The sequence below is a fragment of the Monodelphis domestica genome, chromosome 3 (genome assembly GCF_027887165.1).
Source record: "Monodelphis domestica isolate mMonDom1 chromosome 3, mMonDom1.pri, whole genome shotgun sequence".
NCBI classification, from domain to species: domain Eukaryota; kingdom Metazoa; phylum Chordata; class Mammalia; order Didelphimorphia; family Didelphidae; genus Monodelphis; species Monodelphis domestica.
The window spans coordinates 397,644,358-397,659,926 of NC_077229.1; the positions used below are offsets into that span (position 1 = coordinate 397,644,358).

Sequence of the window (15,569 nt, forward strand, 5' to 3'; positions counted from 1 at the left end):
GAAGACATGAAGAAATTGAAGAAAGGAATATAATGTTTGAAAGAGCCACAGAGGAGAGTTAGAGTCAATGAAGGGAAAATTAAAGGATTGCTGTAGAGTAGTGAAAAGTCAGCTGAGATTCAATAAGATGAATCTGTAGTGAAACCATTAACACAATCTCTGGACTTTTCTCAGTCCTGTTTATTCCTATTCATTTAAAGAAAGAAAATGATGTGGGTGATAAAGGATTGACAGGGAATGAACAATAGAAGAATTGGCTAAATGAATAAGAGATGGAGTACAATGTATAGTTGATTGGTTGATTTTAGGGCCAAGACTGTAAACTGAGGAAAGCAAGACTAGAATACGAGTGATTGGGAAAACAGGAACAGATGGAATGACTGGAGGCCAAATTGAAGAAAGAATAGGTTTATAAGGAATGTGGCTAATGGGAAAAGGAAGGCCATGAGATTACAACGAGAGAGGGAAACTTTAATGTTCAAAATCTTGGCCATGGCAAAATCATTAGGAGAGAAGTAAGGTATGACCATCCCTTGTGGGTGGTGACGGTATAGTAAAGGTTATAGGCCTACCTGAATATGCCTTAAAGTGGACCTTTAACAGGGAAGATCAGCAATTTCTCTGTGATTTATAGGCTTAGAGGTTTAACTGAGAGATTAAGTGGCTGGACCAGGGTTACACAGTCTATATATGTAAGAGATGAGACTTGAACCCAGGTCATTCTGACTCTATCCACAAGCCACTACACCATGCTGCTTCTCTATGCTTTTACCCAAATGAATCCCCACATTTGTAGCAAACGCAGCCCATATTACCCATAGGACAACCACCTAATTGAATTGAGCATGCAACAAACAAACAAACAAGCAAACTAGGAGAAGAACAATTTAAAATCTATCTAAATCTATAAAATCTATCTAAAATCTAATAAAGGCATGTTTAACTTGTTAAACAATTAATTAGAAATTCTGAAAATCAAAGGAAATATTGTTCATAACCAATAAAGAGGAAAACAAAGCAATTATTAGGAATTATTTTGCCCAATTACATGCCAGGAAATCTGACAATCTAAGCAAAATAGATTATTTAAAAACACATAGATTGCTGCCTAGATTAACAGAAGAGGAAATAAATATTTAAACAGCCCCATCTTAGAAAAAGAAATTGAATGAGGACAATCAACCAAATTGTTAGGGCTTTACAACTTAATGGGAGGCAGTAAGCCTGGGATTCCTTTATACTCATTCACTCCTTCTCCAAAAGCACAACAAACAGTAGGGAAGCAATTTTCATATTCCAAGAGACAACTAGGAACAGCTCAGCTTCTACAAGTGCCTTTATAACATCCTCACCTTTCCTGTGGTCTCAATACCTCTGATGACGCAGATATACACAATCATCCAACAAGCCACTAAGCACATGATCAGCCGCCACTGTAAGGTCCCACTCTCATTGATGTCAGCTGTAATGTTTAACGTTTTCCTGTACCAGAAATAATTCACAGTATTGCTGCTCTGGCACTCTTCAATGGACCCTGAGAACCAAAGATCGTTACAAGTCATTGTCATGGCCAACATGTGTCTCAGCCCACAAATGACTGCAGACTCCTTTCATTCCATTGTAAAGCCTTTTGAAGCAAAATCAGGGGTGTCTTGGTCTCCCCAACCTGGCCCTGCCAAGTCATTTGCAGATAATAAATAAATGTTTGCTGACTTGATTGTTTGTTGAAAAATTGTGGGATCAATGATTAGGACCATGAAAGCAACAAAATATTGAACTTAAGGTATGGTCAAATCCATCAACTCCATTGTTGTCTTTGGTGTTATGTCATTGTTTTTCTACCCTAAAAAGTGATCATTCAGATCAGAACCCTGAACAGGGGGAGGCAAATTTAGTTTTTGGCCCAGGCCAGGCTGAAATTAGGGTTGTTAAATTGGTGGGAAGGCATGGATGGCAAGAGAAGTTGGACTCCCTGCAGTAAATAAAGTGACTCTACCACAACAGATTGGAGGATGTGGGGAAGTTGGAAGTCACTAGGTCCTAATGTAAACTAGGATTGAAGCCCTTGTGTGTTTGCATAAGACTCTCCTCATTGATGGAAAGAAAGATTATTCCACATTGAGCACTTTCTATAAAGGGTGTGTTGGGGAGAGGTGAGACATCTTCTAATTTTTGGTTTCAAAAGAGGAGACAAAGGATCTCAGGTTCTTTTCAGGGACAAAACCCTAGAGAGATGAAAAAGACTTTGGGAAACTGCAGACATGGGAAGGAGTCAGAGCCTCAAAAAATGTCCCTGATTTTCAGATTGTCTTAACTGAGAAAAAGAGGCTTCATTGCTCTATGAGTACTGTTTCCCAAAGACAAATTTTTCTCTCTCCAGGGATTTCTCCCGAAAGAATCTTATGGTTTTTTTTTTTCCTAGAAGTCAGAAGCAAAGAGATTTCTTCTCTCTCAAGCTCTTACCAACTCTGACTCTTCACAAAAGGGTCTTCACAAAAGCACTTTGGGTAGGGTAATCATTCCTCTACCAATGAATATTTAGTGCAAATACACCAGGCTTGAATCCCAAATTACATTAAAGTCCAAAGAGACACAGAACTACCCTAAATTCTAGACACTGTCCAGTAGCCCTGTCACTTTTCTTCTCAAGAAGCTACAGTGGTGCCCCATTATCTTCTGGATAATGTGACATTTACAGCCCTTAATTACTCTTGCCTCAGTCCATATCAGTGATGGTGAACCTTTTAGAGATGTAGTGCCATCCCCCCCCCCCCCAAGTGCTGGACATATCCCGCCCTGCCCTTTACCCCACACAGGGGAAGGAGGAAGCACTCCCATTGGACTTCTGGGTGGAGGGGTAGTTCATGTGAGGAATGTCCTCAGCAAGTGTAAAGAGGGGAAGGGTAGCCTGAGTACTCTGCTCCCCTTCAGCTCTGCCACCTGTTAGCCCTCCCATCTTACCCCCTGTGTTCTCCCATTGGCTGCTGGGCAGAGGGGTGGAGGATGTGAAAAAATGTCCTCAGGCATGGTGGAGAGGGAGAGGGGAGCAGCTCTACCTGAGTCTCTCTGCCTTTCTAGTAAGGAACTGTGGGGGTGGGGGTGGTCAGGGAGGGTGGCTGAGTGCCCATAGAGAGCACTCTGTATGCCATCTTTGGCACCCATGCCATAGGTTTTCCATCACTGCTCCATATCTTCTGAAGCTGATTACAGATTAAACTTTCTCATACCTTCCGATTGACTTACTCTCTGTTTCTTGTTCATAATTTTAAAATTCCCATATTTACCTTCAAAACCCTATATTTGGAATCTTCCTCCTCATCACTTCTGCCTTTTGGATTTTCTAGCTCCCTTCACTGCTACCTCTTTCAAAGAGGCATGACATTTCTTGTATTTACTTCCCTCTGAAGATGCTGTGTCCCCTTGTAGCATATAAGCTCCAGGAGGGCAGGGGCTATCCTCACTCTTTTATTTTATCCCCAGTGCCTGGCACTTAATGCAACACCTGGGATTTAGTAGATGCTTGATAAATGCCTGTTGATAGAATGAGAGAGGATAAGCTATATACTTGGAACCAGAGTCAGAGACTAGGAGCCTGGGCTTGCCCCACTTCTAAGCAGTTGTTCCATCAGGATCTTGCCTATCTGTGACTCTATCTAACTGGATGAGAGGAGGGCTTTTCCCCAAATTGAAGGGTTTCTGCTTCAGGCTAGAGACTGAGATCATCTATTCCCCAAAGCAATGGTACCCCTGCTGTCACTGGGCATGCACTAGGGCAGCTTCCATAAACTCCAATTCATTTTGCCTAGCTTCAGAAGTTCTTTCTTCAGTAGAAGGAACAGGCAGTTACCTGAGGCTAAATCTATAGGGAAGATAGGGTGGGACAGACACACAGACACACACACATACATTCTCTCTCTCTCTCTCTCTCTCTCTCTCTCTCTCTCTCTCTCTCTCTCTCTCTCTCTCTCTCTCTCTCTCTCTTTCTCTCCCTCTTCTCCTCCCCTTTCTCACCACCCCCCTGAAAACCCCAGAGTTTAAGCAGACTATTTGTCCTGAAGACCTCTTGGTGAATTATCTTTTTTTTTTTAAACTCTTACCTTCTGTCTTGGAGGCAATACTGTGTATCGACTTCAAGGCAGAAGAGTGATAAGGGCTAGGCAATGGGGGTCAAGTGACTTGTCCAGGATCACACAGCTAGGAAGTGTCTGAGGTCAAATTTGAACCCAGGACTTCCCATCTCTAGGCCTGATTCTCAATCCACTGAGCTGCCCAGTTGCCCCCAAATTATCTTGATTATAAAAGACAGAGGCAGAAAGAGACGTAGTTCTGCCTTCCCCAATGACACACAGCAAGGCACCCACCTACTCTTTTACCTGTTCTATTTTCATTTGGAGGACAAGAGCTCCATGGAAGGGGGCTTTGGAAAGAATTCAGAAAATACCACATCACCCACATTAAAATGGTGTTGTAATACAAGCTCACCAGGAAAGATACAAATAAACATCCAATGCCTATAAAAGAAAGAAAAGGAAGTCTTTTATTACAGAGTCTGGGTTTGCAAACTCTAAACAAGTAGCTTGTAATCCTTTTTGCCATTGTCTCTTTTGTTTTTCTTTTTTTCTCATTTTAGTCTTTATTATAACTATTTATGGGCATGCTTATTTCCCCAACTAAAACCGGAACCTACTTGAGGGTAAGGCTATGTCTCATTTAGCTTTCAATCTCTTAGCATCTATCATATTACTTCATACATGGTAGGTACTCAATAAATGTTTGTTGAATTACATGGAATACACTAAAAATCATTGGAATGCTTTCTTTCCCCCTCATAAACTGAAACTGTTAAGTTCTTTTGGGTTACCTCCTTGAATTCACATTACCTCTCCAAATATGTCAGTGACTTCCCATTGATTAATGAAGGTGTGTATAAATTACTTTTTCTGGTTTTCAGCCTTCCAAAATCTGGCTGTGACTTACCTTGCCACCCTTCTAGACTATTTACTCCTTCCCTTCATATGCTTATTGAACTAGCATGTATTCACCATTTTATAATCTCTTGTCTTCATTTCTTCCCCAGGCACTACTTTGGGATTCCTCTGATCTCCCTAGATGTCCTAGCTTACAATGACCTCTCCCTTCTAAAGTTTTTCTCTATCATGCCCCAGGAAGCTCATCTCATTGTCCTATAACTTGGATCCTCCACCTCAACACTTCCTTCTGCCTCTCTGATTGGAAGGTGGAACCATGAACTCCAAATCTCCGTTTAAGGAGCAAACTCAGCTCAGACATTTCTTCATTTTTCTCACCTGTCTTGCTCTTCCTTGAAATTTCTGTGATTGAGCAGGTATCAGGTACCCACATTGGGAATCTTCTTTTCCTTCCCCCATTCTCACTTTTGACTTCTCTTTTGCATTTTGTCTTTCCCCATTAGATTATAAGCTCTTTGGGGACTGGAAATGTCTTTCTTTTTTTGTATTTATATTTCCAGCATTTAAGTGTACATAGTAGATACTTAATAAATGTTTATTGATTATTACCTTTTAATTCTCTGCATTTCTGCCCACTTTTACCCCATTCCTGGACTGGACTGTCCTCCATCTGACAGTTAAAATCTCATCCTTCATTACGTTTCCTATAAAAGGTAACTTAGCTAAGCTGTTTTAATTAGGATAAATTCATTGTTTTATTAATATCGAGTGTGTATAACCTCTGCATGTAATCCTCTTAGATGGCCAATATAATCATAATAGAATAAATGATAAAGAATTACCCCAAGTATTAATGAATCAAATAGTTGTTTATTAGAAGCCATAATTAATAATCATATTATGAGAAAAATTATAAGAAAAATCCTCTGAAATGCCTTGGAATATATCCTTGCCATGGGAGGCTGTGCCAATGTGTCCAGCATCCTGGAAGCTATACAGATAGTATGACATCTCAGCTGGCTTTAAAGCTATTGGAAGTGATCTTGGCTTTTACCATATATGGCAGAAATTAATACTTTATAGAATATTCCTTCTTAAAAAAACACCTCTGTTCCCTCCCTCTCCCCCCATCCCCCAGAAGAGGTGTTCAGTCATTTTTAAGGGGGAGAGGAGTCTGTGTAATTTGAACCCATACATACTGGTAATGTATAAGCACTGGGTTGTTGACCAATCTGGGATGAGCCTGGATCCTGACATTTTGTAATTTACAGTTTTCTACAATAAATGGCAGTATGGCTCAAATAATTGCTTCCCAGTATTTATTTTTAATTTTTACAATCCTTAGATAAAAGCTCCTGTAAACTTTTTCATGCCTTTCTGGTTATCTGGGTCTTTCCTAATCATTTTGAATTCTAATTTTTAATAAATTATATCAAAATACTTTGATGTACACATTTTCTTTTTCAACTAAAAGATCCTTAAAAGCAAAAATTAGGTCCTGTTTTACTTTTGTATCTTTAGCGCCAATAATAGTGCCTTCCATAGAGGAGATATTTAATGAATATTTGTCACACTCAATGAAAGAAGCTTGATTGTATTTATTTTAGCTCTTTCTACAATAAGATTGCTCTTAGTCAGCACTGTTAAACAAAGTGTGTGAGCAAGACTCTTCGAAATTCTGCCCCTGAAATTCCAGACGTACCTACTCCTTTAAGGTATGGTGAGATGGTGCTCCACACCCCAATGCTACCCGTCCTTAAGCGCTGACCAATGGCGAGTTCAATATGAAACAGGGGGATTCCTTCAAAGATCAGGGCAATAAAGTATGGAATTAGGAATGCTCCTGGAAATAAAACACAAGTATTAGAATACAAATAAACATATATCTCGTTGACAGCTCCATAGCTATTAGTTTAAAGAGATTATTTAGCATAGAATCTGCACTTTAGGCTGAAGAACATAGAAGCAGACAAAAACTCCATCTACTTCTACTAGCTCTGGTAGGTAATCCTTGCTGGGGATGTGAGCATGGTATATACTCTGCCAGGCATTGCTCTAATCTGCTCACATTCCACTCGGCACCATTGCTTTGTCTCTGCATTTGGCTGCTGCTCTCAGCAGATGGGCTGCCTTTTCCCTTCAGAAGACTGGGCTCTAGTGGACCTCTCTTTTAGCTTAGACTGCAGAAGTTATTCTTTAAGTCCTCTAAGGAAACAGGCTTTTCATACAACCAGTTTCAGACTAAGGACAAATCTTCAGTTGCTCATCTCCATTCAAGGAAGGGATGACCCATCACTTCTCAGAGTTTTGACTATGGAGAGTAATTTTTTTTTGTCTTCAGAAGAAGTTTGGGGGGCAGCTGGGTGGCTCAGTGGGTTGAGAGTCAGGCCTAGAGATGGGATGTCCTGGGTTCAAATCTGATCTCAGATACTTCCTAGCTGTGTGACCCTGGACAAGTCACTTAACACCCATTGCCTATCCCTATACACAGTATTGATTCCAAGACAGAAGGTAAGTGTTAAAAAAAAAAAAGAAAAAGAAGTTTTTATCAATTGGGGTCAAGCTATTTTGAAAAATAAAGAAGTAGCCAACCAGCTCAATGAACACTGATGGACATTTAATCCAGCTTTGAAGCCTTATTTCTTATCACTAACATTCTAACTAACTAACTAACTAACACTAACATTGGGACATTCTTGTCCCAAACTTTAGTCCAGTTTAGGATTGTTGTTTAGTCATTCAGTCAGTCCAATGCTTCATGACCCCATGAACCATACCATCTCTTTTTTTGATGTCTATACTGGAGTGATTTTCCATTTTCTTCTCCAGTGGATTAAGGCAAAATGGAGATTAAGTCACTTGCCCAAATTCACACAGATACTAAGCATCTGGGTTAGATCTGAACTCAGGGCTTACTGACTCCAGGTTCAATGCTTTATCTACTGAGCCACCTAGCTGCCTTCTGGGCAAACAGAAGTTAAATGACTTGCTTAAGGTCACCCAGCTAATATATGTCTGGATGGATTTTAACTTGGATCTTCTTGACACTAGGTCCCGTATTCTATCTCCTATGCCATCCAGCTGCCTTCTTTTAGGAATAGAAGTCTTCTGAGGAAAAAAAAAGAAATACAAAAATAGTAAAGCTGGCTATATAATTGGGGGTAAGTGGCTTGCCTAGGATCACACAGGTAGGAAGCAACTGAGGCCAGGTTTTAACCCAGGACCTCCAATCTCTAGGTCTGGGTCTCTGTCCACTGAGCCACCTAGCTGCCCCCTGAATATATGCTTAATCAGTGGGAAGTGATTATTGAGCTTTAGCAATTGGATAAAGGCAAATGATACCAGAAAATAGCTGGTTATTTGCAAAGAAAATCCCTTTGGGAATGAATATAACAATATCAAATTTGCTAGTCTGGTGGTGAAGGATTTGAAGCTTGGGAATATTCTGTGGAGGCATACATCTGTGTGAGTCTCTCACCCTTTGGGCATGTCACTGGAACTACTGGACCAGTAGAAGATAAATACACCCAAGATAGATTGCAGATACAAAAAAATAGCCTTCTGAGGGAGGAAGCAACTTTGAGAGCTTGACCCTTTTGTGGTGTATAGAAGTGCTGGATCAGGATCCAAGAAAGGAGAAGACCCTGGGAAGTTCCACAGAACTGCTTATCCAGCAAAGAACTGAACTCAAGGTGAAGCGCATTAGGAATTACAAAAGAAAAAGGATGTCTGATACTAGGAGTTCTAAATTACCCATTGCCAGATGCATATATTACATATACCCCTCATTACCGTTGGACTCTGGGGACATGCTTTTATACCAAGTTGTTCTTCTTATACCATTTTAGTAAATGCCTTTTCTAAAAACTAATTGTTTATGGGCTGATTATTAATGGAACTATAAACTAATCTATTCTTTTTTTAATGTAATGGAGTAAATTTATTATAGACCATGAAAAGTCATGTAATCATTGGGGTGATGGCATTTGAGTCAAGAAATCATTTCCACTCCATTTAAAATAGCTTAAAAATTGTTATGTCCTGATAACTTTTTTTAAATGGGAATATTTCTTTGATCTATTCTTGAAATTAATTTGAAACTGGAACCCAAAAGCTATTTAACTGTGCGTACCCTTTAAGTCAGAATACTAGATTGTCAATACACCAAAAAGAATAAACAAAAAAAAGAGGAAAAGGTCCCATATGTACAAAATCACTTATAGTCAGTCAATCAACAAGCATTTATATATTGTATACCTACTATGTGCCAGGCACTATGCAAAGCATTGGGGATCAAACAAAGGGAAAAGCTAGTTCCTGCTTTCAAGGAGCTCACTAATAGGAGCTCTTTATCTGGTGGCAAAGGACTGGAAATTGAAGGACTTTCCATCAGTTGGAAAGATCAAACAAGTTATGGTAATTGGATATGTTTGAATACTATTGTGCTGTAAGAAATGATAAAAGAGACCATTTCAGAGAAACCTAGAACCAATGCAAAGTGAATTGAATAGAACTAGGGAAATCATTTATGTAATAACAGTATTACAAAGGCAAACAACTTAAAAAAGACTTAGGAATTCTGATCAACAAAATGCTCAACCATCCAGAAAACCCATGATGAAATATGATACTCCTCTTCCATATAGAGGTGATGGATTCAGAGTGTAGATCAATAGATATAGATAAATATCTTAGCTTGGACTTACAGATACAGGGCTCTCGGTATATTTACATATCCATCTATTTGGACATGGCCAATATAAGAATTTATTTTGCTTAACTATACATGTTTGCAACAGATTTTGTATTTCTTATTTTCTCAGTGGGAGATGAGATGGTAGGGAGAAAATAAGACTTGAAAAATAAAATTAAATTGAATTTTAAAATAAAATTAAATCAATTTAAAAAAAGATCATTGAACCTATAGGAGTTGATGAAATCACTGAGTGTAAAGAAAAAAGAGAGGACCTAGGACAGAGTCGAGGGCAAGTCTCTGTTCATCATGACTGTGATGAGTCCCCACAAGTTGCCTAAGGAGAGATGAGCTGGCCCAAGTCAGAAATGGAGTAGATCAACTGTGATTGGCTATTGAACTTCTCATCTTGGTGAGAGAGCCCCAGTCTTGAAAAAAAAATCTATATCTATCTATCTGTCTGGCTATCTATCTTTATCTCTTTCTATTTCTATATCTCTCTACCTATCTCCATATATCTATGTATCTCTATTTTTACATCAGTCTCTAAATATCTTTATCTATCTGTCTGTCTGTCTGGCTATCTATCTTTATGTCTTTCCATCTCAATATCTCTCTACCTATCTCTATATATCTATGTATCTCTATTTTTACATCAGTCTCTAAATATCTTTATCTTTCTGTCTGTCTATCTGTCACTCTCTATGTACCTACCTAGAGAAAGAGAAGAGAGGGACGGCAATCTGAAAGGATTAGGCACTAACAGCTAGAAGGACTCATCAAAGCCTCCTGCGGAAAATGGGAATTGAAGGAGTGAGTGGAAAGAGTGAGAGAGCTGTTTGAGAACTTTTTTGTTTGAGGAACTTCAAATAGCCAGACCATCTCAATTGAAGTGTTTGTTTATATATTAAAATTACATGCATCTATATTTCCTATAGCTATTTGTAGACTAGAGTGTTTTTTTACAAAATGTATTTTAATTGAAATAACGATTTAATATCTCTCTTTGCTCTCTCTATGATCATCCAGCACTAACAGTGGCCTTTGCTTTTCTGTACATACATATAATGAGAAGATAGATAAGTAGCTGCAGAACACCACAAAGGTTAAACTTTTGCTTTAGAAACTGAAAGGAGCTAAGTAATAAGCCCCTTTCCCCTCTTTTTCTCCAGTTGTAGTTTTGTAACCCTCATTATGGTTAATGTTGAACAATGTTGGTTGAGGTGTCCCAGGGACATTGTACTACAGTTGCTCTCCAAAGCTTCAATGAATACACTATAGGTCATATTTTTCTGGGACATTATAAGAGTTAGAGATGGTGGATAGACCATCTATCAAAGTCTTTTTGATAGATTTGAGACTCCTCACGTCTAAGAGGATGCCACAGTTCCCAAAGATGGGACCAATGGACCAGACTGTTATGCTGATTGAAGAGAGGGTAGAGTTGCAGAGCCAATTAAATGAATAAGTAGGTGTAATGCAGAAGTGTTTGGAGGGGGGCAGCTAGGTAGAATTCGATAGAGAGCCAGGCCTGGAGTTAGGAGATCCTGGGTTCAAATTTGGCCTCAGATTCTTCCTACTTTAAAGAAAAAAAGTTGGTCAGGGTAGGGAGGGAGGCTTATTTATTTAACAGAAACAGCTAATTCTGTAATAAAGCTTCTCTGGACTCTGATGCCAGTGGTTGTCCAGGATGGCTAGCTTTGCTAGGGAGACTTTCAAAATGCCTAGTAAGCCTATCTTTCTCTGACTGATACAAGATGTTATGGATGGAAGTATCACTTATGACCAATAACTGGGACACATCCAGCTCTTCCAGCTTCAGTTCCTTCATTGCTAAAATAAGAGGGTTGGATCATATGGTTTCTATGGTCCCTTCTAGCTCTCATTCCTCTGTCTTTCTTACAGAGGCTAGACCTACCTGTCAGTCAACTCTATAGTGAGTTCATACAAAAAGGAGGTTTAGTTAAAAAAAATTAATGCAAGGGTCCATGGACTCTGCCCCAAGACTGAATAGATTTCAAGAGGTCTTTGTACTTTAATGGAAAAATTAACTAAACGGTAATTAACAACTTTTAAGAATTAGTGAGAAAGACCTCCAGGAACTGATGCAGAATGAGAGGAGCAGAACCAGGAAAACATTGTACAAAGAGACTGATACACTGTGGTACAATCGAACGTAATGCACTTCTCCATTAGTGGCAATGCAGTGATCCTGAACAATCTGCAGGGATCTAAGAGAAAAAACACTATGCACAAGCAGAGGACAAACTGTGGGAGTAAAAACATCAAGGAAAAGCAACTGCTAGATTACAGGGGTTGAGGGGATATGACTGAGGAGAGACTCTAAATGAACACTCCAGTGCAAATACCAACAACATGGAAATGGGTTCGAATCAAGAACACATGTGATACCCAGTGGAATCGCACATCGGCTATGGGATAGGTGGGAGTGTGGGGGGGAGAAAATGATCTTTGTCTCCAATGAATAATGCTCAGAAATGACCAAATAAAATAGTTTTTTTTAAAAGAATTAGTGAAAGAGGTACCACATTGTACTTTATTTCTTTTAAATCTTGCTCTCCATATGTGTGATCAATAGTGTTGTTTCATGCCACTAAGTTTAGTTATTGTAATAAAAATAATAATTTTCTGAATAAGGTGTCAATATTTCATCATTGCGAGTCGAGTGAGATGGAATCAGAGCCACCATAGAAATCTTAAATAATGCACAAATTTAATTTATTGAATTGTGGCCCATATAGAGATTTGCCATTGCTTATCTGGTGGCATCTTCCCTAATTTAGGGCAAAGTAATTAGGAAAAACTAAATTGCTTCATGAGCACTTAATTTCAAACCCTAGATTAATGATAGTTGAAATAACTATTTACTATTTTCTTAAAATCATCTGAATGTACAACTCTTATATCATGCCATTAAATATAACTGGCTATATAACATTTTAAGATTTACAAAGTAGTTTACATATTACCTCATTTGATCCTCACAATAATCCTCTGAAGTGATATTATTATACTCATTTTTACAGATGAGGAAACTGAGGTAAAATGGTGTTAAGCAGTTTCTCTGAGGTCATAAAGCTAGTCAGTGTCTTAGGTCAGATTCAAACTGAGGTATTTATGAGTCCAAGTCTAGTATGCCCTACCTTGTACCCACCTAGCTTCTGTGCATTTCTAAAACTTGATTCTGAATGGATGGTTCTTATGTTTTCAGGAAGTAATTCCAAAAAACATAAAATATTAATACTTGTCCATCCATTATTTTAAACAATGACATAAATAAAGCAAAATATAACAACATACTTGAGAAAAAACATTGTTATAAAAATTCACACCCTCATTCTGAAGCTCTTATGACAAAGAATGCTATCCACCTCCAGAGAAAGACCTGTTGGATTCAGATGCAAATCAAAGCATACTATCTTTCACATTAGTTTATTTATAATTTTATTTGGAATTTTGGTTTTATATGAATGTTCTCTTATAACACTGATCAATATAGAAGTATGTTTTGCATGAAAAATACATGCATGACCCAAATAAAATTACTTGCCATCTCCAAGGGGGGGGGGGGGGAATGGAAGGAGACAATTTGGATATTATGATTTTAGAAAATATGTTGAAAGTTATTACATGCAATTAGAAAAATAAAATATCTTTGAATAAAAAAATAAAAACAAATTCAATGTTCTAACAATGAAACTCAAACAACTTCCACACTAAGAATATACACTGTATTGGTCCATCATCCTCAAATAATCAGATACCCATCATGACATCCAATCACGATGTGAAGAATCCCCAATGGGAAGCAATATGTACTTACCTCCTCCATAAGTCTGACACAAGTATGGAAATCTCCATATATTTCCTAACCCTACAGCAAATCCAACACAGCTTAAGATGTACTGGAATTTATTGTCCCATTTAGGTCTTTCATCTTCCTTAGGATCCCCTGGAAGGGTATCTGCTGCAAGAATGCTGGACATTGTCACTGAGGAGGGTCTGGGGTGTGAGCCTGCTTTTGCATTGAACTATCCTGACCGGAGGTGGAGGTGGGGCTCTCCACTAGGGACCAGCTTGTCCAGAGGAACAGATGGGACAGCAGATAATAGAGCCACTGAAGTAACTACCAGATGCACTCCCTGTTGAATTTCTTCATCTTTTTTAAAAAATAAAGTACAGTTAATTGGTAACTCATAGCTAAATTCTTGTTTTTATTTCAGAAAGGCTTTTCTGACCTCTAAGTCTTCAAGCACGTTTACTGAAATTCTGTGACCCGAGTCCAATATAAACGGCCTCTACCTAACCATGGATGGCACGAAGACCCTTTCTGATCACAGTTGCATCTTCTAAAGGGGAGCTATTCAGGACATCCAAGTTGAATGGAATGAATGAGTGAATAAATGGAAAAACAAAGCATTTATTCTGTCCAAGCACTGGGCTGAGTGCTGGGAATTACAATGATAAAAGTGAGACAGTCCTTTCCTTCAAGGTTCTAGCATGCTAATAAAGGGGGGCAACATGTATAGGTGAGAGGTGGCCAGGAAGCAGTTGGGGAGGTTTGAGGCATCACAAGGACGGTAACTAGAGCTCTAAGGGAGCTGATGGTCATGCTCATTCTGGAAGCAGTAGAAGTATTGGCATGGTTATGATTTTACAATTAGAAAAGTATGTGCTAGGATGGGGATCAGGATAGTAATATGGATGGCACGGTCCAGTGGTCTCTCTAGAGGGCATACTGGGCTAGGTAGACGACAAAAAATACTGCCAGAGTGAAATGTGCAAAATGGCTAGGGCTGGCTAAATCTAGTGAGTTAAGTAATACACTTATTAATTAGTACAATACAGACCCCAGAGTGAATCCAGAGCTCACAGAGGATGAGGATGGCTCAGCAGCAAGGTAGATGGCAAGGTCTTATTTTCTAGTGGGTAAAGTGGGAGGCAAGTGGATGGCAAGGAAATATTTCTTTTGGAAGATATTTTTACCATTTTCCTGACTAATCTATGATCTCATCGATGTGGGCATTCAATCCAACTGCATAAAATATAATCTCGTCATGCCTGCCCTCTCTTTTGATGACTCTTCTCCATGTCATCCTATACATTCACCACAAGATTTCACTCCATGTGTTGGGGGCTTTTGCTTATATTCTTTTTTTATTTAAATTTATTTGTTTATTTGTTACATTAAAATACTCAGTTAACACCCTCCCTCACTCTCCTCTTCCCAACAGAGACGGCATCATTTAACAAAAACATATATGTATATATAAAATCATATCTTGCTTATTTCTATTTATCAGTTCTTTCTCTGGAGGTGGACATACCTAAGCCATTCTTCAACTAATTTTCTGTTACTATCTGTAAGGTTTTCTTGGTTCTGCTTGTTTCACTCTTCATAAATTCACATGGACCTTTCCAGTTTGGGTTGTTTTTGTTTTAATTAACCTGCTTAGAGACATGTAGGTGGTTCAGTGAATATAGTGCAAGACCCAGAGACAGGAGGTTCCCAATACTTGTAGTGATTCTAAGATGGGAGGTAAGGGTTTTTAAAAAAATTAACCTGCTTTCTATTTCTTACAGTGCAGTCATATTCCATCCTAATCGTATGCCCCAACTTGCTTGGCCATTCCCCAATTGATGGGCATCTCTTCAATTTCCAGTGCTTTGTCACCACAAAGAGAACTGGTATACATATTTTAGAACATAAGGGTTCTTTTCCTTTTTCCTGATTATCATAGGAAATAAACTTCATAGTGCTAGATGAAAAGGTAGGTCCAGTTTTATAAGTATTGGGGCACAATTCCAGATTGCTTTCCAAAATGGTCGGATCAGTTCAGTGTTACCAAACATGTAACACTGTCCCTGTTTTTCCATATCCCCTCCAACATTTGCCATTTTGCCCTTTTACCATTTTAGCCAGTCTG

General features: G+C 38.7%; 1 protein-coding gene across 1 annotated transcript in view; it reads right to left on the minus strand.

Moving 5' to 3' along the window:
* The window catches only part of SLC6A18 (solute carrier family 6 member 18), a 37,025-nt gene extending 23,229 nt beyond the window's left edge, over positions 1–13,796 (minus strand). The window contains exons 1-4 of the mRNA XM_001369306.5: positions 13,466–13,796; positions 6,631–6,771; positions 4,374–4,511; positions 1,353–1,534 (exon numbers count right to left, since the gene is read on the minus strand). Of these exons, the coding sequence (XP_001369343.2) occupies positions 1,353–1,534; positions 4,374–4,511; positions 6,631–6,771; positions 13,466–13,628 (624 nt within the window). The 5' untranslated portion in view covers positions 13,629–13,796. The remainder of the gene's footprint in view (positions 1–1,352; positions 1,535–4,373; positions 4,512–6,630; positions 6,772–13,465) is intronic.
* Between the last annotated feature and the right edge of the window lie 1,773 nt (positions 13,797–15,569).